Raw genomic sequence first — 24,427 nt, forward strand, 5'->3', positions numbered from 1 at the left:
CAACTCTTTTATAATTAAGTAACTTTTAAACACTTATTTTCTTTTCTAGGCAAAAGGCCCAAATCGCTTAAATGGCTTTCCCTTATTCTTGGAGCATGAGTGTTCTCAGTGGCAGAATGGTGGATGTGGTGGGGGGAGGGGGTCTAGTGTCCAACAGGCAGTGTTAGGATAGGTTCTTAAGTAACAAAAGTCAGTTCCTCAGGAATACTGGGCAAACAGGTGAGTACTTTACTTCTACAGTTAGAAGAGGGTCCAGGGGCTTTTGCAGAAGACACCCAAGCAGGATTCTAGCATTGGGATTGGGAGCACTGGATGAGAGGCCTCCCCATCACAGAAAACACTCCACAGCTACACAGAAATCCTAAGAGATTTGAGATAAGTACATACCCAAGCCAACACAGTACCTCAGCATTGAAGAATATTTTGCAGCCGGAGGACTTCAGGATCTGCTGCCAAATACCCGGTCAGTGCATTCCCTATCCTGGTGACTGAAAACAAGACCGCAGAAGGAACCTTTCAGCAGGAATCAATGGAGAAGGCTCTAGGCAAGGTTTTCCTCGCGGCTGAATGCGGTTCTCTGGATTTTGCACCTATTCAAGGAGCACAGAAGAAGACAGAAAATCGCTGGCACTATGTCGAGGGGACTTTTCAGACTCGATTCGTGTCTCTGGAGATCCACCAGGATGCCCACGAAGTTTCAGTGATATTCGGAATTCGGAAGACCGTGCACCGCACAGTGGCTCAAGGCCCCAGGGTATTGGGGTATTGCAGCAACGCAAGTTCGCAGCAACACGGGGGATGGCTGAAAATGCAAGTCTTCTTGAGCCTTGTCGTTTATGGCGTCCCCAGGTGGATTGGAAGGAAGGGCTACAGCAGGCTCCGGTTACACGGTCTCTCTGGTCGCTGGAAATCCTCTCAGCCATTTTTCCTGCATCATCCTCTTCAGTTTCGGTTCCAGTGGTCGACTTTTCTTCAGCTTGCAGGTGCGCAGTATTTAACAGGAACTACAGCACAACTTCTGCATTCTCTACCTGCATTTTACAAGAAGGGGACGTCTGGTTGTCCAATCGGGACATTCAGCCCCCCACTCAGATTTGTACCCATTCAGGAAAGGAGGAAGACAAAGGGCTGTGGAGTTTTGGACTCCTCCCTCGCTTCCTGCCTTTAAAGACAGACTGGAGCCTGGGCGGGGAATCCAGGGTTTCCCGCCGAAGATAAAAATCACACAAAGGAATTTCCCACCCTGGATGTTGGGGGAAGAAACAAGAAAGGACAAGCAACACTAAAATGGTGAAAAAAGACCGGAGCCATTTTGGTAAAATGAGCAGCATTAGGTGCCTTTTACTGCAGCTGTGAGCACAGCCCACGGTAAAGGTGCACCAAATTAATAAGTTATCACTGCCACCAGCCATTGAAGGTAAACTTGTCCCTGTAACAGGATTGTTACCGTTTTAGTGTGAAAGGGGACACATTGTAGCTCCCCAGCACTCTACATAAGGTTGGGTGTGCTGGCTTCACAGAATAAAATGTAAACAGGATCCAAAGATCCTTTCTACCCTTGGGAACTGTAGTTCTCTCAAGGTTAGCCAGAAAAAGTTTTAAAAGGGGAGACCCTAGGGCAACCAAGCAACAACAGGCACTTATTGCCAATAAGTTGTTAGAGGATAACTTTTAAAAGACACTCTGGAGAGTCACCCCTGGGAACTGTAGTTCTCACAAGGCTAGCCAGAGAAAGGAAAATGGGAGCCCAGAGCGCAACCCTGTAACAATAAAAAGTGTATATACCCATGAAGGTGTCAAAAGGAATCAAATTAAAAAGGACACTATGGAGAGTCCTACAAATGACACTGTTAAGAGTGAAAGGATCTGTGAGTGTGGAAAAAGGTTCCCACTAAATGAGGTATAGGGAACCAGTCCAGCAAAAAGTTCTGGGGTTCTCATAAGTGAGGTAGATTTAGCACTAAAGTTAAAGTCTTACCTAACAGGCGACGCGCCCGTGTTCAGGTTGTGCATGCTTGTTGGGCGAGTCCCTCTGCCTGCTTAGTAGTTTAGTTTATGATTTATAGAGTGCGCCTAACCCTGACGTATCTCCCATATGTTTAGGTTTTCTGGGTTTGTGTGTCTTTTTGTGCCTTTATGAGTGGCATATGTGGCACCTTTTGTGTCTCTAAGCCACCCATTCCATGCCAAGACCGCAGTGCTCCTTGTTTGTGGCCTTTTTGGTGGTGGTCCTACTCTCCTAGGTCCGTGGCTGCTGCCATTTATGAAGAACATGTGCAGAGAGTAGCAAGTGTTCTTTTGGATAATAATGTGAGCACCTTAGATGTTCACCACGTTGGACTCCTTTTAGCATCTGCTTTGCTCATAATAAAGAGGGGGGTTTGATTCGCATCGCAATCCTTCACTTAAGAAATTTAAGGTTTTTCTTATATGGGGAGTGGGAAATCATGTTACCCTGTATGTAAGCAAGTTGTGGGCTATCAATGGGTGTTCTCCTTTATTGTGAGTTATTCAGTACTGCTTGTGTTCTTTTAAAAAATAATAAATACTGCATTGCAATAAATATTGCCTGCAATACCAGCTCATAAAGAGGCTTACTTTTACTGATGCTTGTACCCTCTTAATGAGACCCTTAGTCAGATCTCCTCAAACTGCAATGCCACACTCTTACAAGGAAAACACTTCAGACACTCTTTGCTATAAAGCAAACTCTCTGCCTCACAACCCAAGAGCTGACCAACCATACTCGCACTTTAGAAGACACCTCATCAGTCACCTTAACTCCAATAACCCTTGTATTTAGCTGCACTTTCCTACACCTATGTATAGATAGCGATACTCTTGTTCGTATCTCTGCCTTCGCCTCTAACAGCCCCGCACACTTCTGTACACTTACCTCCTGTATAGATATTGACTTTTAATGTTTGAAGACTTGTATACCTCTTATTCCTTATTAACTCTGTAATCCTGAATATTCCTTTAGGTTTACCCGCCTCTAACAGCCCTGTACATATCTGTATATTTACCCCTGCATAGATATTGACTCTGTATATATGAAGATTTGTATATTTTTTATTCCTGTAATTCTGATTATTTTTATGACTACCTCAAAGTGTATATTTCTGCAACATTGTAAGCTTCGAATTATCTTTTGCCTGCGCCCTGTTGCCCCTGGGTAAGGTGCGCTATACAAATAAATAAACAAACAAACAAACCTGCAGAACATGTACTAAACTGCTAATGCATATAATTCAGAAGATACGTGGGCACACAAAGGCACTATAAAGGTCAAATGGCTTATGCTGCTTGGCTTGTCCCCTCCCCATCTCATAATTTCACATGTAGACACTAATGGTCACACCTTCCTTCACACAACATCTATCATAGTGTACAACTCTGTGTTTGTGCTAAGATAGTAGAGGGGCAACACATTACACCATGCCGACTGTGCAGGTGTGCCCAAATCAGCACCACACAAGGGCACTGGTAAAGATTAAATGGAATGTGGCCTTGGTGTTCTCACTCTACCGATGACATATACCAGATTCTGCCTACACTTAAACTTCATTACAGACAGCAGAACATCAGACACACTGGTTACGGTACACTCATCTCACACTAGACCTCTACGCAAAGCATCCACTAGACCAAAAACTCCATTCACACATACCCCTGAAGGACACCACACACGATGCCAATTGCTATTTTTTTTTTTTTTTTTTTAAAGGATTGAAAAATATCCTGTAATACAAAGTAGCATTATTCGAAACTATAAAGTAAATCGTACTAAAATGGGGATGTAATATTGCTCTGCCAATCTAAACCCTTACCGTTCTGTCTCCTTGCTCTTTTCTTTTTTCCACAGCAAAGAAAAGGGGGCAGAGTGGGATTGTCTCATGCATTTCCTTCAGCCCAGTCCAGGATATCTATGCCTGTGGTTCATATGCCAAGACAGTGGGCCTGTACTCCCGGCGAGATGGAATTGCCCTTACCATCCTCCAGGGGCACCAGGGTGGCGTCACCCACATGGCCTTCTCCCCAGATGGGAACTGTCTCTTCACTGGTGGCCGGAAGGTACAAGGGCCTTGCTCTTACTGTAATCTCTGTATATTGCTGGTGTTCACATACTGTTTCTTTGATTTTTTTAATTTTTTTTTTAACTTTTTGTGAGCAATAATCAGTGCTGTCGAATGAAGTTAGTCATTCTTACTCAACTTTTACTCTTTCCTCCCAACTGCCATTAATCTGGTAGCCAAAGAACCATGATCTGTGCTAGGTATCACAGATTGATCTGTGGTAAGTGTCGCAGGTGACACACAAAACACTCTGGAGTCTATGGCCATCGCTTCCTCTCGATTTCCCACAAACCTCCCCCTTAGCCCAGACATCTGCAACCCTGGGTAGTTCGATCGACTGCCGACCCCTACTTTCTAATTGCTACCTGATACTAATGGTGGTCTTTATAAAAGCAGGCTCGCTAACTCCCTCAGGGGCATCCTAACTTTCCATAATTCCTCCACAGGTTAGTGTTCTAATGGAAAAATAGGGGTTTGTGCTTTGCAGCTACTCCTGTAAGATTTGCCTGGGACCACTCGTGTTCAGCATTACCTCTCCCTTCTACTCTACCTGATGTTGCACTCTTTCTCTGTCCTTCCTCCACCCTTTGATGTTGACCCTTTCTTACTAAGGGCTTCATAAAACCATACATCGGAGTTAGTACATACACACTCTTAGTATAAGTCTGTGCCACCTGAGAATGGGGTAGCATGGACAGAGCAGCCAGGCTTATCTTAGGAGGGAGAGAGGGCTGTAGCTTGGTACAGGGATATTGTAGAATGCATATGGTCCAAAGAAACACTATTCTGTATTGTAAAAATAAATGGTTTATTTAAATACAAGTAGGCCAAGATGAATCTTGAGTAAATAAGTACCATCACATTATATATAAACACAATTATACAAAAACCGATGAAATACTTAAGTCATACAACCCAGAGTATAACCTTTTTAAGAAAACAATTAGTCAAGGCAAGTCAAAGTTATTGAACATCCAGAATGCAATCCGCCATTTTAAGGGAGTAAAATAGTCTGTATTTCAGGGGTAGTAGACTATGTCAGTCATGCAGTAACACAGAGCCATGAAATCTCACAACAAACCAACTCTGTTACAAGCATGCTTCTTGCAACATTACTTTTTAGAACTCGGTTCGAAGGAAGTATGACAACTCATACTTTCTGGATGGGCCTTAAGCTACTCAGTGACATTACACACAACTATTTTTGAATGCTCTAAGCAAATCAGGGACAGCAAAGCTGTATTACACTTTTAAGAAAGACAGCAGTATTTCAAGCGAAGTAATGGACCCTGTGACTATTTTGGAAATGCTCTAAGCATATTCAGGGGAGGCACAGCCCAGTGTTACATGTATACTTTTGTAAATAGAGGAACACAAATTCATGGAACAGTATGAACCTACAACTACATTTGGGATAACCCATAGTTGTACTAGGTGAGTGAGACCTAATATTGTAATAAACTATTACAGTTGCTTTTCAGATCAGTGGAACACAGACTAAACTCTAACTTATTTAAGGATGGCACAAGGCAGACCAAGGTTAGTAAAACCCACAATACACTTAATTAGAATTGCACACTGCTATGCAAGGCCAGTAAGACCTATGGCAGACTTATTTTAAACAGGCTATACAGCACGTTTGGGGGATGCAAGACCCAGTTGGGGAATGTATACATTAATTTAATAATAGAAACCGTAAAGTGAAGCCAACGACATTACTTTTGGGAAGAGGAGGATTGTATTCACAGGCAAGTAAAACCAACCTACATATACTTTTAAGAATGGCAGAACACATTCAAAGGAAAGTATGAATTTTTGTAACTGCTCCCATTTCAGAGGGACAGTTACCAACCAAATCTTTCACAATTGAGTACATTTTTAACACTTTTTATACTTTTCAAGACAGAATCCTTTTCTTATCCAGTCGTTCCCTATTGCATTAGTTCTCTCACAGGCAGAAGAGGGATCCTAGGGATCTAGGTGCCAGCTGTAGGCAGGGTGAGATAGGGTTCAGTTGCAGGAAAAGTCAGAGTTACTGAGGAAGTCTCTTCAAAACAAGTAGTTAGTTAGGGTCCAGGGACTTCAGAGAAGACACCCTAGAGGGATTCCAGCAATGGACCTGGGCGAATTGGATGAGAGGACTCCCAATCACATGAATTCCCCCACCCCCCCTCCTAAAGCTTCACAGGAATCACAAAAGGCTTAAGGTAAGCAATACCCCAGCCATGAAGACTGTAGACAGGACACTGAAGGGCTTCTGCAGCAAGAGTCAACAGAGAGGGGTCCAGGCAAGAGTTTCTTCGCGGCTGGAGTGGTTCTGTGGTTTTGGCACCCTTTTTAGGAGCCAGAAGAGACTGAATATAGCTGGTTGGATTCTCATCCTTTGCAAGGTCCAGCACTCTGAGGGGAATTTTCAGACTCAATTCACGTCTCTGGAGGTCCAGCAGGATGCTCGCATACTTTCAGCAAGATTCGGAATTTGAAATACTGTGCACCGCCCGATGGCTCGAGGTCCCAGGGTATTGGGTATTGCAGTCTGTAAGGTCGCAGCACAATGTGGGATAGCTCAAAATGTAGGTCTTCTCGAGGCTAGTGAGTCCAGGCTCTGGGTAGGGTTCGTCGGTTTTGGAGGTCTATTGGAAGGAAGGGTAACAGGCTCTCTGGTCGCTGGAAATCATCTCAGACGCGTTTTCTTCATCTTCCTCAGATTTGGTTTGAGTGGTCGAGTACCTCCTCGGCATCCAGGATTAGACTTTTATGCAGGAACCCAGCCAATCAAACAGCCATGCAACATTCAATCTTGGTGGGGTTGGCAGTCCTTTCAGGACAACCAGCTTCCTAGTTTGAACTGGATTCTTGCTGCCAGGCTGTAGGCTCAAGGGGTGAAGAGTTGTGGACTCCTCCCTCACTTCCTGCCTTCACAGACACTCTGTAGCCTGGACGGGGAATCCACAGGATTCCCGCCGAAGACAAAATTGACACAGGATTTATCCACCCTGGAGGTCAGGGGCAGGAACAAGAAAGAACAAGGAACACTAAAATGTCGAAAAAAGAAGACTGGGACCGTTTTGGTAAAATGAGCACCCATGGGCGTGTAAACAGCCCGCGGTAAAGGTGCACCGAAGTTCGTAAAAAGGTTCACTGCCAACAGCCATTAAAGGTAAGCTTGTCCCTGCAACAGAAATGTTAGTTAAAAGGAGAAAGGGGATTGTTAGGTAAAATGTTCATATTAATGATAAATCTTCCTAACCTGTGTCAACCACAGAACTTTTTTCTGGACTGGTAGATTATTTTTCCTTATACCTCAGTGAGCGGGAACCTTCTTCCACACTCACAGAATCTTTTAGCCTTTTTATGGATGTCCTTTTTAAGACTCTCCATAGTGCCTTTTTAATGTTATCCGCTTTGACTATTGTTGGCACATACTGAAACCAGCACACCCCACCATATGTGGAGTGCTGGGGAGATACTGAGTGATCCCCTTTCTCATTTTAAATCTAACATTTATGCTACAAGGACAAACTTAATGGGTGGTGGCAGTGAACCTTTTTATGAATTTGGTGCATCTTTACCGTGGGCTGTTTCCACAGCCCCGGTAAAGGTACCCATGGGTGCTCATTTTACCAAAATGGCCCCAGTCGTCTGTTTTCGCCATTTTAGCATTTCTTGTCCTTTCTTGTTCCTTTCCCTGCCATCCAGGGCGGGAAATTCCTTTGTGTTAGCTTTTTTTTTGGTCAAATATTTTTATTAAATATCAAAATGGTACAGCCCATTACATAGGATGGGCACATGAAACAGCAGGCAGTGAATGCAGAATGCAGTTCTAGACAGGGCTGGACTGCCCCACTGGGACACCGGGACATCCTCCGGTAGGCCTCGGAGCATAGGGCCTCTTTGGCGCATGGCGCAAGGATACAGAATTAGGAGGCCTGAAAACGATCTCGTCAGCCTGGGTAGTTCGCATTGAATTGAGTGCCCTGGTTGGATGCGCATTTCTTTTCTGCAGGGCTGGGCTGATGCTGACGCTGGCTCGCGCCTGCGTGTCTAATGAGGGGCACCGCCCCTGAGAACCACACGTTCCACAAGTTAAGACTGTTCTACATTGCGCAGGTGCAGCGTGCACTGGCTGCAGTCTCGGTAGGCAGCAGTAGCCAGGCCTGGCTGCTTGCCGAATTCCGATGATGAGCGATGAACGACCAGGTAAGAACGGATGTGACATGGAGTTGGTGCCGGTTCCGCAACGGGGTGTGAAAAAATGCATTTATTATACGTATCGACGTATAATAACTGCATTTGTTCAGATCTTGCTTTCACATTAACACAAAGGATGAATTAAGAAAAAGATTGCTTGGTGGTGGCGGTAGTTCCGGTAGGCGGGGGTGGGGGCAGAGGCGGAGGGGGGGTTAGTGTGTAGTGTACTGTTAATGGCTGGCTGCTGCTGGGCTGGCCTTGGCTGGAGGGGGCAGCTGGGCGGGACGGGGGCCGATACTCTAGTGATTACTGATTAAATATGGGTGTACTTTACTTTAAAAAAAAAAAGTAAATAGCAGGATTGAAAGCCTCCATGGAGATGACTGGCAGTGGCTGCCTGTTATACGTGTTTAACTAGCAAGCAGTTAACCACAGCCACATACGCGCACACCTCAGCTAGGGGGTATGCCTTACCCATGCTCCGAGTCCCTGCTCCAATCCCCATTCCTCCTCTTCTGTCGGTCACCAGTTTGTCACCGGCTGTGCACACAGGCCTGCACTGATATGCTGCTGTCCGGCGGCTTTCAAACAGCAGCAGGATTGTGCGCTTCTGCTTCATCCCTAGCAAGGGACGGCGCTGTCTCCCTGAATGGCAGTCCCTTTTCATTGCACAGGCCCATGGGGAAGTCAGCCACGAGAGGCAGGAACTCATATGTGGCATGGTGGCAGCACATTAGCTGAGAAATTATTTGCACTTTAAGTGGAAGCTACAGCCACTAGTGGCAGTATGTCCTTGACCTCCAAAGAGCCATTAAAGTGGCCTTTTCCAAAGATCTTTTTTTATTACCATCTAATTAGCTCAGACCAATGGTGGCCAATTAACTGCCCTCCCCCTTCCCTGTGTCCATGTCCCTGAATCCAGGCAGGCTCGGACACCAGTCGTCTACCTGTGCAGTTCAGAATCTCAGCTGAAGGCTCAGACAATCAGTAATATATTACAGAGAATTCCCAACATTTTTACCATTGTCCTTGTTGAACCCCAGGCCTCCTGCTCCTGAAGGAACATGACTTTGAAAACGTCTTCATCTTTTTGCTTGCACTGGTGCTTGAGGGACTTTGGGGGTGTCTTGCAGCTAATGTCTGTGTACTGCAGATCACAGGTTCCAGAGTTGAAATGGGTGTCTCTGCCTTTCATCCTGCTGAAGGCAACGTATAATTTGAACTGACCCCATATGTTGTGCTGGTCTGAAACCATATAATCTCTTTTGGCAGTGGCACCTTTCACACCATGTTCGGGCCGCCACGCTCCCCTGAGCAATCCGCCACACTGAGATAGATGGTGGGAGTCTGTGCACAAGGCATGCCCCTTCCACCACCGGCATTACTGTTAGGTTCCCAATAAGTCAGGAACCTGAGGATATGTAAAGCATGCAAATGAATCGAGTCAATTTAATGAGACGCAGGAGCCGGGGCAGTGAGTTGCTATTTTCTTTATTGTCCGCGCCAGAACTGGCGTCGGAGGCGGTAGCCCCGCCTCTTCCTCTTTCCGTGGCCACGCCACAACTCCCAACACAAACAGAAAGAACGGACACAAACAGAAACTGTGAAATAACGTGTCCATAGAAATAGGACACAACAATTACCAACCCACATTGGGCAAATGGCATTGAGACACTGGTGACTGGTGCTGCCAAAGAAGCAATGCACTGGTGGGCCGCTGCCCTGCCCCTCAATCTTGGTTTTCAAGTTTAAGTGCTATGTCTGTGCTATCCTTCTAAACGATAGCACACTACCACAGAGACATAGCACTTTACTTAACAAACCAGAAAAGCAACACTGAGGGAAGCGGCCCACGCCCACCGGCAGGACCGCCGTTGGCTCTGTCAGTGCCATGATGTGAACGGTGTGAAAAATGCATTTATCATATGTCGATTATCTACGTATGTAAACTAAATGCATTGTTTCTCACTGCGTTCACACGTTGCAGCATGCGAATGGCACTTTATCAAATGATGCAGCTTGAGTGACAATTAATTTCTGTTTTAGGGCTGTGTACCTAGGAAATCAATGTAGCGATTTCACATACTGAAGATGTCCTTCCTGTCAACGTTTCATGATTAGAGTGCAGGACGCAGCTTCATTAGTGCCAGGTGGAGTTGTGAGGTCGATAGACTTCACCAAGGAGTTCCCTGCTGTTCTGCACTTCTCACAGGACTCGGATTTGATCATCTTGACTGAATGCATCTCTCTCTCGATCTCTCTCTATATATAGTGGATTAGTGTCAATACACATGTATTACACTGCAGCAGGGGCATTGCCTTGCAGTTTCCAGTGCACGTATTCGCAGAAGCGATCAGACGTAATATTTAGGAAGCGGTACAGTGCTTAATAAGCTATGATCGGGCATTAAATAACGACGGCAACAGGGAAGAGCTTTTTTTCAGAGCGAGTGCAATTTAGGTCATGTGCGAATCATCTTCTTTGCCAAGCAGGCCATCTCTTGTGTGACATTAGGAGTGGTGCAATGCTGTGTGATTCACGTCCCATCATGTCAGCCTCTGCTCTCAGAAAAGGCATAAAGCTGCCTACAAATAATATTCACGTTAACTCAATGCGTAGGCATTATTATTAACATGATAGACAATAAGGTGTCTCTATCGCTCCTTCATGATTTTTTCTGCGTCTGCGCGCACCTTTTCTTTTAATATGCAATAAAGCAGACTGTATACCCAAGAGAACGAAAATAAGGCAATTTATGAATTTAAGTTAGTATTGCCTCCTCTAAATCAATCAGAATCCTAGGAATACAGTGAATACCTTCTGTTACTGGCCACGTTCCAAAAATTCTTAATTCCGAAGCTACCTCACAGCTGACCTTGCATTTACTTTTTATGGGGGGGCACAAAGTGCTAATAGCCTTAAAGACCTCATGAGGTGCCATTATCGTATGGGATAATGCGCATCCAGTGTCGGACTGGGGCATAAAAACGTGGCACTCAGTTGCAAATGGAAATTCATTCCTTTTGTGACAGACTGTTTGAGTAGTATGAGTAGTACCTAAGGCAGAGGTTTTTGATGAAATGTGATGCAAATTGTGCATTTAAAGAATATTTATTCAGCAACACTGGTCAAAACTACTAGTCGCATGGTGAAGTAACTCATCAAACTGGTCCACATGGGCCAAAAAACGGGCCCACTTCTACCAAAATAGGAATTTGGTAGGCGAAGGTGAAATGTTGTGGCGACAAATAGCACTGCGATGGACGTCCCACTAATGCTGCACTGCATCAGGTACCCCTCTAGCACAGGCCTGAACCACTCATCGCAGTCACCTCTTCCAGAAACTGCATGAGAGAGCGTATGGTATTTATCATGGTTTGTGCACTCATTTTAACTAATTTTATTCGACATTTTCTTGGGGGAAACTCGTAACCCCCTCATTGAAGAGTTTGCCTCACGCGCTGTGCTTGCTCCTTAAGCAAAATGTGGGGCCACTTTAAAAAAAAAAATTCCAGGGCCACTTTTGGTTCGCAGTCCAGCCCTGGTTCTAGACATCATTCTCCCCACCCATACACATTCTACTGCCGGAAATCGACTAACATGCCCAGTCCTATGGCTGTAGTATCTAACCCCTGCCCTACCAACACCCATTTCCCACCCAATCCCCTTCTTGCTCATAGTCGTATTAGGTACCGACGATTTACATGTATGGTTCAGCTATTTCCCAGAAGCGTGCAGCCTGGACCGGTCTAGCGCAACGCTTAAAGGCAGTGTGCAGTGTGTTCCTGGGAGCATGACTTAGTAATATTTGCCACATGAGTTTGGTGGGTGGGTGTTAGGGAGAATTCTTAGAAATGTGCTAATTCCCTTCTACCTTGGAGACCCCCAGCTCTTTGGCTGGACTTTAGGACTTTTTATCTCTCTTGTAATTTTAATGTGAATTCATTTGTGTTCTTTTTTTACTTTGGAGTCTGACAAACTCCATAAACATCATCTTTACATTGTGTTTCACGGCACCTTCAGCGCAGTGGCACAGGGGAAGTCTCTCAGATTTCCCAAAGGTTTTAATGCCTTCTCTTGGTGAAACTACCGTTTCCAAGAGCAGTGAAGTGAAATTGACTTTACTTACAATTTGTAGCTGTCTAGACCCAGCACACACTATTTTACCATAGGGTGCTAGGGGGTTTACTTAGTATCCCCTTTGTCTAGTTTCTCAGCTAACATTTTTTATGTTACCCTTCTTACAATTAATGGCTGGTGGCAGTGGTTTACTTTTTAATACCATTGTGTGTTTTTACCCATGGGTTCCCATTTCATCAAAATGTCCCCGGTCTTCTTTTTTCACCATTTCCTGTCTGGAAGGTCCTTCTTGAGATTTATTCTGCGTGCCAAACCAGGTTTGGTCTTGGTTTGTTTTGTCTTTGTCGGGTGTTAGGCAAAGCTTGTATGCAGTACCCTTTGGGACCACTACACATAACTAGGACTACAGGTGTAAGCAAAACCAACCTTTGGTATAAGTCTGTACTACATAGTTTTGTGATAGCGTTGCTGAGCAGCCAGGCTTATCTCAAGAGGGGAATGTGAGCTGTAAGGATGTTACACAGAGGTCTACAATCACAAGAATTCAAATACTCATACACTCAAGGTTTCTTGGTAAAACACTTATTAATTTATTTCACAGTCAGTTATAAAACATGCTCTAGAAGAAGGCAATCTATATCCCACATTCTCCAGCATGGGGTCTGGCATGGATTCACATGCTCATGAATATTCCCCGTCGTCAGGCTGGGAAATCCTCGGTAAAGAAAAAATCAGTATCAGTTTTGTTTCTGATCTGTCTTTCTTAGTAGTAACCAATCGCTGATCTCTGGGTCATACTGCCCCCAGCCAATGACTGCCCTCTCCCTAAGCCCTGCCTCTGGCAGCCAACCTCAGATTTTTACCGCACGCTCAAGTGTTGGTAGTCCTCGTGCTTAGTGCTCGAGTTTTTGCTGCATTTTTGCGCTTTTTCGGGAGATTTTCTCATTTTTTTCAGTTTTATCGAGCCTTAAGCTCCACCGTTTCTACTTCGATAACGGGACTCGTTTCGGAATTCTTCTACACCCCTCAAGGGTGAAGTTTTCGTCGAGTTTACGCTTCTTGGAGGATTCCGGAAGATCTGCGGCCTACCTCAAAGGACATGGCCCAGGACAAGGGAAGCTCGACGCCCGGATCCAAGCTGTTCAGGTGCTGCCCTGGATGCGGATTACAAAACGTTTTCAAGGAGGACTTGACGCACGTGGAGAAGGACTGTGCGTTCTGCAAGAACCTTTCGGAACGGACCAAACGAGATCGTCGTGACCACCTCGCCGCCTGGCTGGAGAAGGGCAGAGTAGGTGAGAAGGCAAAGAAAAAGTCTGAGCGGGCTTCTCAGTCCTGTGAGGGCGTCCCAACAGAAGGCCAAGCACCGCGAGTCTGCGGGCACCGGGAGCACCAAAAGGTTGGGCTCTTCGGCTGCCAGGCAGGGCATGACTTCCCCGGCACGTTCAACCACGAGCCAGCGCTCTGGTTCGGGGAAGAGGAAGTCCGAGAACCCGGGTAAGCTGCTGGAGCGGCCCCGGTCGATCTCGAAGGGGGAGTGAGGCGCTGACCCTCCCCCCAAGGCGAAGGCCCAGGACGCACCTAAGGTGGTGAGGGCTTTGATCCAGCTGGTAAAAGCCTCTATCGAAGTGGTTGCTGCGACCCTGGCGAAGCCGGCTGAGACTACGCCAGTGGAATCGGCCTCTGGGCCCAGAGTATCCCTGCCACCGCGGAGGGAATCCTCTTTCCAGCCCATCGTTAAGACCCCCGTGAAGTCCACAGCGGAAAAGGAGGTGGGGGGGGGGCCCGGTGGCCATTACAGACTCGGAATCAGCCTCTGAGGAGGAGCTGGTGGAAACCGAGAAGGGCCTCAATGAGAGGTTCGAGAAGGTTCGATCCCAGGGGGTGGTCCCCGCTGACGTGATCGACGAAGAGGGCCCAGTGGAGCGGCCATCCCATCCGTCGCAGCCATTACCCGAGCCCCAGGATAGCTCGGCAGCCATTTTGTCGGCGATCCAATCCTTATGTACCGAGATAAGGACGAGATTACCACGGACCCCGACGGAGGATCCGGAACCGGGCCCGTCGGGGAAACCCTCCGAACAAGCGGAGGAGAGTTAACCCCTCTCTGTCCTTCGTGCCCGCGAGGCCTGTGGACCCCTCATCCCCCTCGCTGGACCCTAGAGAGGATACGGCGACGGATACAGCCACGGGGACGGACGACGGCGGCGATGACACAGCGGACATCCCGTCATCACCCCCCCTCGGGCTTCTCCAGCTGACGAAATTGGTTTCTTTCACGCCATGATAACCAGGGCATCCGAGCTCTTCCAGCTCTGCCCTGAAGAACAAAAAAGGAAGGGTTTCTTTACCAACGACGAGAGGCCAAGAGGAAGACGGTCCTCACGGTGCCTTTGCTCAACGACATCTGGGACGATGGGCTTGCTGTCCTCAAGAAACCTTCCACGACACCCGCCAAGAGGGACAGGTACGAGAAGAAGTACCGAGTCCCCGATGCCGCCCCCTTGTGCCTCAGGGCCCAGCCCACGCCGGACTCTGTCGTCTCGACAGCGGCTAAGAAGAAAGCAGCGGGTGCGGCGGCTTCAACTTCCACTTCCCCGCCGGACAGCGAGGGCAAGAAGTTGGACTCCATGGGACGACGAGTCATCTTGGCGGCGACGACGATTAATGCGGCCAATGCCTTATCGATCTTGGCCCGCTACGACAGGGAGCTCTGGTTCAAGATAGCTCCCTTGCTAGACTTTCTACCTGACGACAAGAGGGCCAAGGCCCTACAAATTCTGCAGGAAGGCGAGGTGGCGTTGGATCACACCATAACGGTGGCAACGGACATTGCCGATACCGGATTTCGCCAATTGCGCAACGGAGTTTGCCTCTGAGGATGGCTCAAGGCGACAGACTTTCGCCAGGACGTCCAGACCAGAGTGTTGGATATGCCGTTCGACGGCAACAACCTTTTTGGTAAGGCTGTGGACGAGTCTCTCGAGGCCATCAAGACCGACTCGGAGACGGCCCGGGCCCTAGGGGTACTTCAACAACGACGGCCCTTTCGGAGCTCCGGAGGCAGACAGGGTGCCTCCAAAGGATCCAGCGGTGGCTCTACCGCCAGGCGGCCCGCTCCTCTTCCCAGGAGGCCTACAGAGGTCTCGGCAAGCAAGGGGGATCCCGCCGTCGTCGCCAAGGAGACCAAGGCGGCAAGGCCGCCTCCAAGTAAGACTGACCCGGCCGTGTCATCGGGCCCCCACCGAAGCACCCCGGTGGGAGGCTGGCTGACGAAGTTCGTCAGCATGTGGGAGTCCATCTCCACCGACCGTTGGGTGCTGGACACCCTGGCCAACGGGCACTCGCTGGAATTCCAAAAGGTGCCCTTGCATTCCTCCCGTGGCCAGGAAGGAGAATCGCATCCCTCAACTGCTGTTGTAGGTAAGGGCGATGCTCAAGAAAGGTGCTATCGAGCTCGTCCCCAGGAGACGCTGGGGCTCCGGAGTGTACTCAAGGTACTTCCTCGTCAGAAAGAAGACAGGCGGTTGGCGCCCCATCCTGGACCTGGGTCGGTTAAACAAATACATCAAGGCGCAGAAATTCAGGATGGTCACCCTCCAGCACGTGCTGGGACAGCTGTAGGAGGGCGACTTCCTATTGTCGTTGGACCTGGAGGATGCTTACTTCCACATCCCCATTCTAAAAGGGCACAGGAAGTTTCTCAGGTTCGTGGTTCAGGGACGCCACTACCAATTCAGAGCCCTACCCTTCGGATTAAAGTCGGCACCCAGGGTATTCACCAAGTGACTGGCACCAGTGGCGGCGCGGCTGCGCCTGCAGGGGATCCACGTCTACCTGGACGACTGGCTAATCCGGGCAAGGACAAAAGAACTCGCCGTCGAACACACAGCGAGGACCGTCCGGCTGCTCACGGAACTGGGTTTCGCCATCAACTACCCCAAATCTCACCTGGTTCCGTCGCAAGTAGCACTGTTTCTGGGAGCGAAGTTCGATACAGTGGGGCAATTGGCCTCCCTGGGCAAGGTGCGGCGCCTGCTAGCCACGGACGTGGCCAGGGTGAGGTCCATCAAGTCCCTCCTCGGGATGATGTCCTCATGCATCTATCTGGTACCCCTTTGCAGACTTCGGATGCGTCCGCTACAGGAGTTCCTCGACGCCCGCTGGTTTCAGGCGTCGGGCCGCTTCGAGGACAGGATCCCTCTCGACGAGGAGTTCTGTCGGGCGATCCTTAGGTGGGGTACCCGTGCTCACCTCACTACAGGCACGGACTTTCAAACCCCAGCGTTTCAGGAGACAGTGACGACGGACGCCTCTCTGGAGGGTTTGGGGGCCCACAACGGAGATCTCCACGCAAGAGGCCTTTGGCTCCCGGAGAAGATGTGTCTCCACATCAACATTCTGGAGCTGTGAGCAGTGTTCTGGGCACTCAAGTCGTTCCTTCCGTCCCTCAAGGACAAAGTGGTGAGGATCTTCACCGACAACACCACCACGATGTTCTACATACGGAAGCAGGGGGGCACCAGATCCCCAGCCCTATCCAAGGAGGCCCAAGATCTGTGGCACTGGGCCGTCGCCCAGGGGATGTTTCTGGTTCCCTTCCACTTGGCAGGAATAAAAAACACCATCGCCGACTCACTCAGCAGGGAGCTGCGCTCATGCCACGAGTGGGAACTACGTCAGGACCAGGTGGATCGGCTCTTTCGACGATGGGGCAAACCCCTGATCGACCTTTTCACAACGGTGACGAACTCCAAGTGCAGAGGCTCGCCAGCAGGTTCCCGCAGCCGAGGAGCATGGGCGATGCTTTCTCGTTCCCCTGGGACGGCCTGTTTCTATACGCCTTCCCTCCGTTGCCGTTGCTGCTCTGCCTCATCAACCAGCTGAAGAAGTCCAGGTGCAGAATGATCCTCGTCGCACCGGCGTGGCCGAGGCAGATCTGGTTCCCGGACCTTCTGGACTTGTCAACGCCCCCACCAGTCAAGCTGCCGGCGGACGTGGATCTTCTCTCCAGAGAATGAGGCGCCATTCTCCATCACGACCCACAGTCGCTGAACTTGCAGGCCTGGTTCCTGCAGCACTAGAGTTTGGAGGGTACGATATCCCGGCTGACTGCAGAGAGGTTCTTGCAAAAGCCAGGGCGTCCTCAACTCTTAAGTGTTACGGTCATAAGTGGAAGAGGTTTTCTGTCTGGTACCGTGCACAGAAGATTAACCCTCTGCGGATTACGGCCCCTCAAGTACTGCCGTACCTACTGTCGCTGGCCAAAGCTGGTCTGGCTCACGCCTCCATCAAAATACATCTGGCTGCCATCTACCGATATACCAGGACTACGGGACGGGCGTCCTTGTGGTCTCATCGCCTGGTGAAGGAATTTATGAAAGGACTATTCCGATCGTTCCCGCCGGTGGAGGCGCCTGCCCCGGCGTGGGAGCTTAATGTGGTGCTGACAAGGCTCATGGGGGCCCCATTCGAGCCTATACATTCGGCGCCTTTGAAGTTCCTGTCATGGAAGACCGCATTCCTCGTGGCCCTCACCTCCGCACGACGAGTGGGAGAGATCCAGGCCCTATCTTGCAAGCCTCCATACTTGACTTTTCATGACACGAGGTTGGTGCCCAAGGTGCATCGGACTTCCACCTCAACGAGCCCTTGGTGTTACCAGTTTTCTTCCCGTCGCCTTCAACGCCAGCCGAGAGGACTTTGCACTCGCTGGATGTAGCTAGAGCGCTGAAGTTCTAAGTGGACCGCACGAAGAGTTTTCGGAAGAGGTCACAACTGTTTGTGAACTTTGGGTCGGTGAATCAAGGGAAGGCTCTCTCGAAGACTTCCATTTCCAGATGGCTCTCCGGCTGCATCATGCACTGTCACCGGTTGGCAAACCGACCGCTGCCCGGCCGTCCGAGAGCCCATTCGACCAGAGCGATCGCTGCTACCACGGCGTTCCGGTTTGGTGTGCCCCTGCTGGCCATCTGCAGGGCTGCTACGTGGAGGTCGACTCACACCTTCACAAGATTCTACTGCGTCGATCGGGACTCCAGGGAGGAGACCAGGGTCGGCCAAGCAGTGCTGCGCAACCTGTTCGCCTAAGGTGAGCCTGGTGAGGAGGTAAGAATTGCTTAATGTTGAGTTTTGGATGTAATGCTTAATGTTGAGCCTTTGCCACCTCCCGTGGTTGTGCATGTGTATACTGCTATGTATTCTTTTATTCATGAGCATGTGAATCCATGCCAGACCCCATGCTGGAGAAGGAACAAGTTACTTACCTGTAACTGTTCTCCAGCATGGGTCTGGCATGGATTCACATGCTAACCCTCCCACCTACCCCTCTGCAGCTCTTCACTTGGTCATACTGCCACTTTGCGTGATACCAAATCTGAGGATGGCTGCCAGAGGCGGGGCTTAGGGAGAGGGCAGTCATTGGCTGGGGGCAGTATGACCCAGAGATCAGTGATTGGTTACTACTAAGAAAGACCGATCAGAAACAAAACTGATACTGATTTTTTCTTTACCGAGGATTCCCAGCCTGACGACGGGGAATATTCATGAGCATGTGAATCCATGCCAGACCCATGCTGGAGAACAACAGTTACAGGTAAGAAACTTGTTCCTTTCTCGTCCCCTGGCAGCAGCAAAGAAGTACAGCCAGTTGGGGGAAGGTCCTCCAGCAAAGTTCGTCTTGGGGGTAGTTGGTCCCACCAACCCAAGGGAAGAAGTCCGTCTTGGAGCTTCTCTAGTCGATTCGGAGTTTGGAGCTTCAGTACTACAGCAGGGCTTCACCAGGCAGTTCAACAGTCCTGGATGGTGCAGCAAGCTTCTCTTCCAGTTTCTTTCGGATGTTTCGTCCAGTGGTCGACTCGCTCTTTGGTTCCAGAAGCCTCGCCTTTTAGGCAGGCTTCTCCCATTCATGCACAGCCTAGCTGCCACTCGCACATCAGGGAGGCTGTCCTGTAAGGACAGCCAGCCAGTCAATCACCACTGGGTGCATTCAGGTAACCAAGGAGACTAAGCACAGAGTTTTGGGAACCTGCCTCACTTTCTGCCCTGCCAGACACACTGGAGCCAGAGGCGGGTTTCAGTACTGAAGCCCGCCATAGGCAAAATGAACAAAAGGGTCAAACCTGATTTGCCGCGCAGAGTAAAACCCAAGAAAGACCTCGCAAGCAAGAAATGGCAAAAAAAGACCAGGGCCATATGGACAAAAAGGGCACCTGGATACCAACACTTGCCCAAGAAGGGCTTCAAGCACCTGGCCCAACACTGTGCAGAATGTGGGCTGTGCCATGACGTGCATCATGGCCACAGAGTGCTGGAAGGTGCCAGTTCCAAAGAATTGTAGGACGGATACTTGCTTCAGCGGTGGGGCACAGCTGTCCGGATGTTGATCCTGCTCCCTATGTCTCCCTGTAATGTGGTGAGCATCTCAGTTATGGCCTCTGTGATGAGGTGGTACAGGGTGAACAACTGGCTGTCAGTGAGGGTCCAGGGTGAGATCCTGACCCTGGGGATAGGTGCACGCCTTACTTGGGATCTCCTCCTCTCCCTGTGCCCTGGTCTGGTTATCCTGCCTCTCTTCTTCAGGCACAGCATGAGCACCTGCCTGTCCCAGCTCACAGTGGCTAGTGACAGCATGGATTTGAAAACCGTGTTTGGGGTAGAGGTGTGTCTCATGTAGCCCTCTGGAGTGGATTGGGATCACCTGTGGCTTCATTTCTGGCACCTGTGTTCATTTACCTCTGGCTGGAGGTAACTGCGCTGTGTTTTAGATGGTATTAGCACCGTTTCCGGCACTAATACCGCCATACATGGACTTGTGATTTGGCTGTTTTTGCTCTTCATGTGGCTGATGCAGATACCGCCGGCTGTAAGGATGTACACGGTATTGTTGGTGCTAATTCAGTTACCACCACTTTTAAGGGTTACCGCCCAACTTGGGATGAGGCCCAAAGTCTTAAGACGCAGCGGAATAGCAAATCTTCCTGAAGCATAAACATGATAATTCTCTTTAACAGCATGTACTTTTACATTTGACCACTTGATGCCTTTTTGAGTTCCATGTACTCAGAATGGCCGAGCCATGCGTTTCCTACCCTGTCCTTTGCCCATCTTGTTCTTTAGCCTTCTTCCTGCACTCTCACGTCAGGAAATTCCATATAAGGTGTTGTGTAGATTTTCCTTTTTGAGTGAAATTCTTCCCACTGTGAGAGTCCCCCAGCATCGTGTTGGACGGTTGAGTTTTTGGGCTGATTCTCCTGATTGAGTGGGATTACTCTGACCATGGGAACCCTTTTTTTTACCCCTTTTTGATACTTTTTAATTGAGTTATGCTTTCCTCTATCTTTTCTGGCATCTACAATTTATCATTGCAACACACACCACTTTCTGTGCAGTGTAACTGGGAGCTCCTTGAGCTTCCCTTTTATTTTACCTGTGTTAACACGTTACCGGGGGAAACTTTATGTCCCACCTGTATTTTATTTTGCAAGATCAGCACACCCCACCTTGAGTGAAGTGCTGAAGGGAAGCTCCTTTTCTCGCTTTTCCAGTAACTTTTAGTTACTGTTCCAAGTTCATCTGACAGGCTGGTGGCTGTGTACCTTTTTTCATGACTTTTTGTGGACCTTTGTTGCAGGCGGCTTTCGCAGCTGTGGTAAGGGACACAAGGGTCACCATTTGCCTAAAATGGTGGCTGTACTTTTGCAAGCCCTGTTTTTGATTGCTTGGTCTTTCTTGGGCCTTTATTGACTTGCGTGGGTGGAGGAGGTCTTGATGGGTCTTTTGTCTTTGGCAGGGATTCCTTTGGAAAGCCAGCCAAGACTTTGTGCCTGAAAGGACAGGAAGTGGGGGAGGTGACAAACTCCCTAGGTCCAGGCTTTCCCCCTCTAATTTGACTTTGAAGAACTCATACCTAGATAAGGCTGAACTGCTAAAGCCTGAAGGCCTCTGAAAGTAATACAAGTCTTTAAAAAGTGCTTACCTGCTTTTGTTGGTGGTGTTAATTCATTTTATTCCTGCAACAGGTTATTCTTAGTTACTAGAACGGTGCTTTTACTTACCTTTGAATTGTATTCATTAACCTTATAAGCGGGTTTACTCACCTGAATTATTGCTTTGGTTTTCTCTTGCGTTTACTAGCTTGAAATGGTTCTTACCTATCTGAAGATTTATATTTGCCTTGTGTTTATATAAAATAAATACTTTTTTTTATATAACTCAAAGTGTGGAAATGTTTCTTTGGGCCTATCTATATTCCAGGTTCTCTGTACTAACCTACAGCTCACCTCTCCCTCCAACGATAAGCCTGGCTCCTCTGCCACACTACCAATACCTTGAGTTGGGCATGTCTATACTAGAAGTTGGAGCACTGTATAGCAAGGGGATAGTTTTATAAACTCCTACCGCAGGTGGACTTTAGAAAAACTCCCTAACACTAAACAGTCCCACCTGGGGGGTGGGGTGGAGGAGAGAGGCACGCATGCACGCACCCCATACCCCCCTACCCCCCACCGCAGGAATAATGCCAAACTACAATTTGGCCAAAGAACAAGCAAAACTCTTATGACAAATCCATTGAAGGGCACTAACCATGTTTAGTACCCATATGCGGTAAATAGAAATGCGCACACTAAACAACTAATGCTAAAATTATAAAAATGTATCTGCTGCCACCAGCTTGTCTATAGGCACATATAAAAGTAACCACAAACCCCAAGTGTAAAAAGCTAGAGTGAAAAAAAAAATATCCCCAGGTGCTTGCTGAATCACTTATAACTGTTATCAAAGCACTAATGGGCACTTAATAAAGACTTTAGGGCCAGAAATTCCTTTAAAGCTGCCCTCCATAGCTATCAAGCAGCTACTAAAGAAGCTAAGTCCCAACACTTTGCTGAGCGGATTTCAGCCGCCTCCTACTCCACGCGTGAACTTTTCAAGGCCGCTGAGGAATTATCGTCTCCAACTCACATTTCAACCTAGCTGGTTAACAGGTATTATGTGGCCAGATGAATATCATTTTTCAAGATACAATTATCAATATCAGAAATTCAATTCTTGCTAAGAGTTTTAAAGGATCTCCAAATTGCTCAAGCCTAAATGGCACTCAAAACAATCCCTCACATTTGTTGTCCTCTCAAGCCGGTTGCAGGCGTCACTGTTCTTAAAGCTCTTGCTCACCTAAAATTGGCTTCAACCATTGATCCCATTCCCACTACGTTTGATGCAATCTTTTTTCACTTCATGGGATTTTTGCTTTTAAAGCAGTTATTAACCATTCTTTTTCCTCTGGTTCTATCCCATCTGTTTTGGAAAAGGCTGTCGTCTCTCCTCTCCTGAAAAAACCTCATTTGGATCCTTCTTCTCCGGACAGTTGCCATCCGATCTCGTCACTCCCTGCTCTAATGAAGGTCATGGAACTTATTGTTACACCTCAATTGTCCAGCTGCATTGAGGCAAACGGTGCTTTCCACGATTTTCAAAACTGCTTTATACCCGCAAGGGGCACGGAATCAGTCATGATTTTGGTCCTTGATGACCTATCGCTGATGCAGGACCGTGGAGAGGATGGGGTACTATTCTCCGGAACCTCTCTGCGGCTTTTGATACTATAGATAATGGCATTCTTATCCAGTGCCTCAAACAGGAGGGTATGGAAGGGTCTGCTTTGCAGTGTTTGCCTCTTTCCTTTTGAACGTCAGCAAATGGTCTCCCTTTCCTCTTTTTCCTCTATTCCATATACAGTTTTCTGCAGGGTCTTTTCTCCATCACCGCTTCTTTTCAATCTTTATATGCAGCCCTTGGCAGACCTCATTGCTTCCTTTTGGTGTCTGCTTTTACACCTATGCTGATGACACCCTGTTGCTCTTCGATTTAGACTCCTCTGATGCAGACTCCTCTAATGCTGATTATCCCCTACAGCCCAAACGGTGTCTGTCTGAGATCTCGACATGGATGTTGGCGAATTACCCAAAACTCAATGCTAGCCAAACGGAGGTCCTCGTGTTTGGCTCTCCAGACCAACTGTCAGTTTGGAAGTCCCAGTTTTATCCCGAGAGTATGGGTACCCCCCCACCCCCCACCCCCCACCCCCATGCCGTTGTCAAGGGTCTGGGATTTAAACTTCTTCCCTATGGCTCTCAGGAAGCACAGATTGCATCAGTGTGCAACTCGGGCTTTCTCAAGTTAAGGATACTCAGGAAAATGCTGCCTTTTCTTCCCTCTTCTCATCGGTCCACAGTGGTAACTGCATTTATAATGGGATCGCTGGACTATTGCAACAGGATTTATCTGGGACAGCCCGGTTATTTAGTTCATTGACTCCAGATTTCTCCTGAATACAGCAGCCGACTGGCCTTGAATGCACACAAGCTTGAGCACTCCTCTAAAGTGCTGTCGGAGCTCCACTGGCTTCCGGTTAGGAAGAGGATTGCTTTCAACACACTCTGCATTGTCCATCGGGCAATCCACCAGACTGGACCTAGCTTTCTCCAAGAGAAACTAGAGATGTATTCTCCATCGTGCTGTCTGTGTTCTCGAACCAAGAACCTCTTGGTTATTGCTTGGTACCCAGAACCCAGAGCCAGAGGACATTACTTTTCTGTGCAGGCCCCAATGCTTTGGAATGCCCTCCCACAGACACTTTGTGATATTTACGACCATCTCAGGTTCAGGAAAGGTTTAAAGTCCTTCCTATTTAAAAGTTTACTTGCATCTTTGACTTAATTTGGGTATCAGGTATTAATATCGCCACATATATGGTCGCCGTAAATCTTGCCGGGAAAATGTCGTGGCGATATTATTTGGGTGACCATATATGTGGCGACGGGAGCAAAAAAACAAAAAAAACTAAAATAAACATTTAAACATTTGGGGGTTGCGGGGGTGTCCCCCGCATGTTCCATGATATAATGTTGCCACAAAAATCAACCATTTTTCGGCAATATTTTTGCATGGCGATATTTTTGTGGCGACATTATTACATGGAACCATAATTTGCCTGTCTTTTTCTTTTAAATAGCGTCCTGACGGGCCTGGTTTTCATGCTTTATAAATTATATAACAAAGTGAAGTGTAGGTTTTTTTT

At 48.1% G+C, this 24,427-nt stretch overlaps 1 protein-coding gene across 1 annotated transcript in view; it reads left to right on the forward strand.

Annotated features, from left to right (window-relative positions):
* The window catches only part of WRAP53 (WD repeat containing antisense to TP53), a 322,488-nt gene that overhangs the window by 148,914 nt on the left and 149,147 nt on the right, over positions 1–24,427 (forward strand). Inside the window, exon 8 of the mRNA XM_069646235.1 lies at positions 3,866–4,074. Coding sequence (XP_069502336.1) covers positions 3,866–4,074 — 209 coding nt within the window. The remainder of the gene's footprint in view (positions 1–3,865; positions 4,075–24,427) is intronic.

Source organism: Ambystoma mexicanum, chromosome 1p (genome assembly GCF_040938575.1).
Source record: "Ambystoma mexicanum isolate Mex_15411 chromosome 1p, UKY_AmexF1_1, whole genome shotgun sequence".
Taxonomy (NCBI): Eukaryota; Metazoa; Chordata; class Amphibia; order Caudata; family Ambystomatidae; genus Ambystoma; species Ambystoma mexicanum.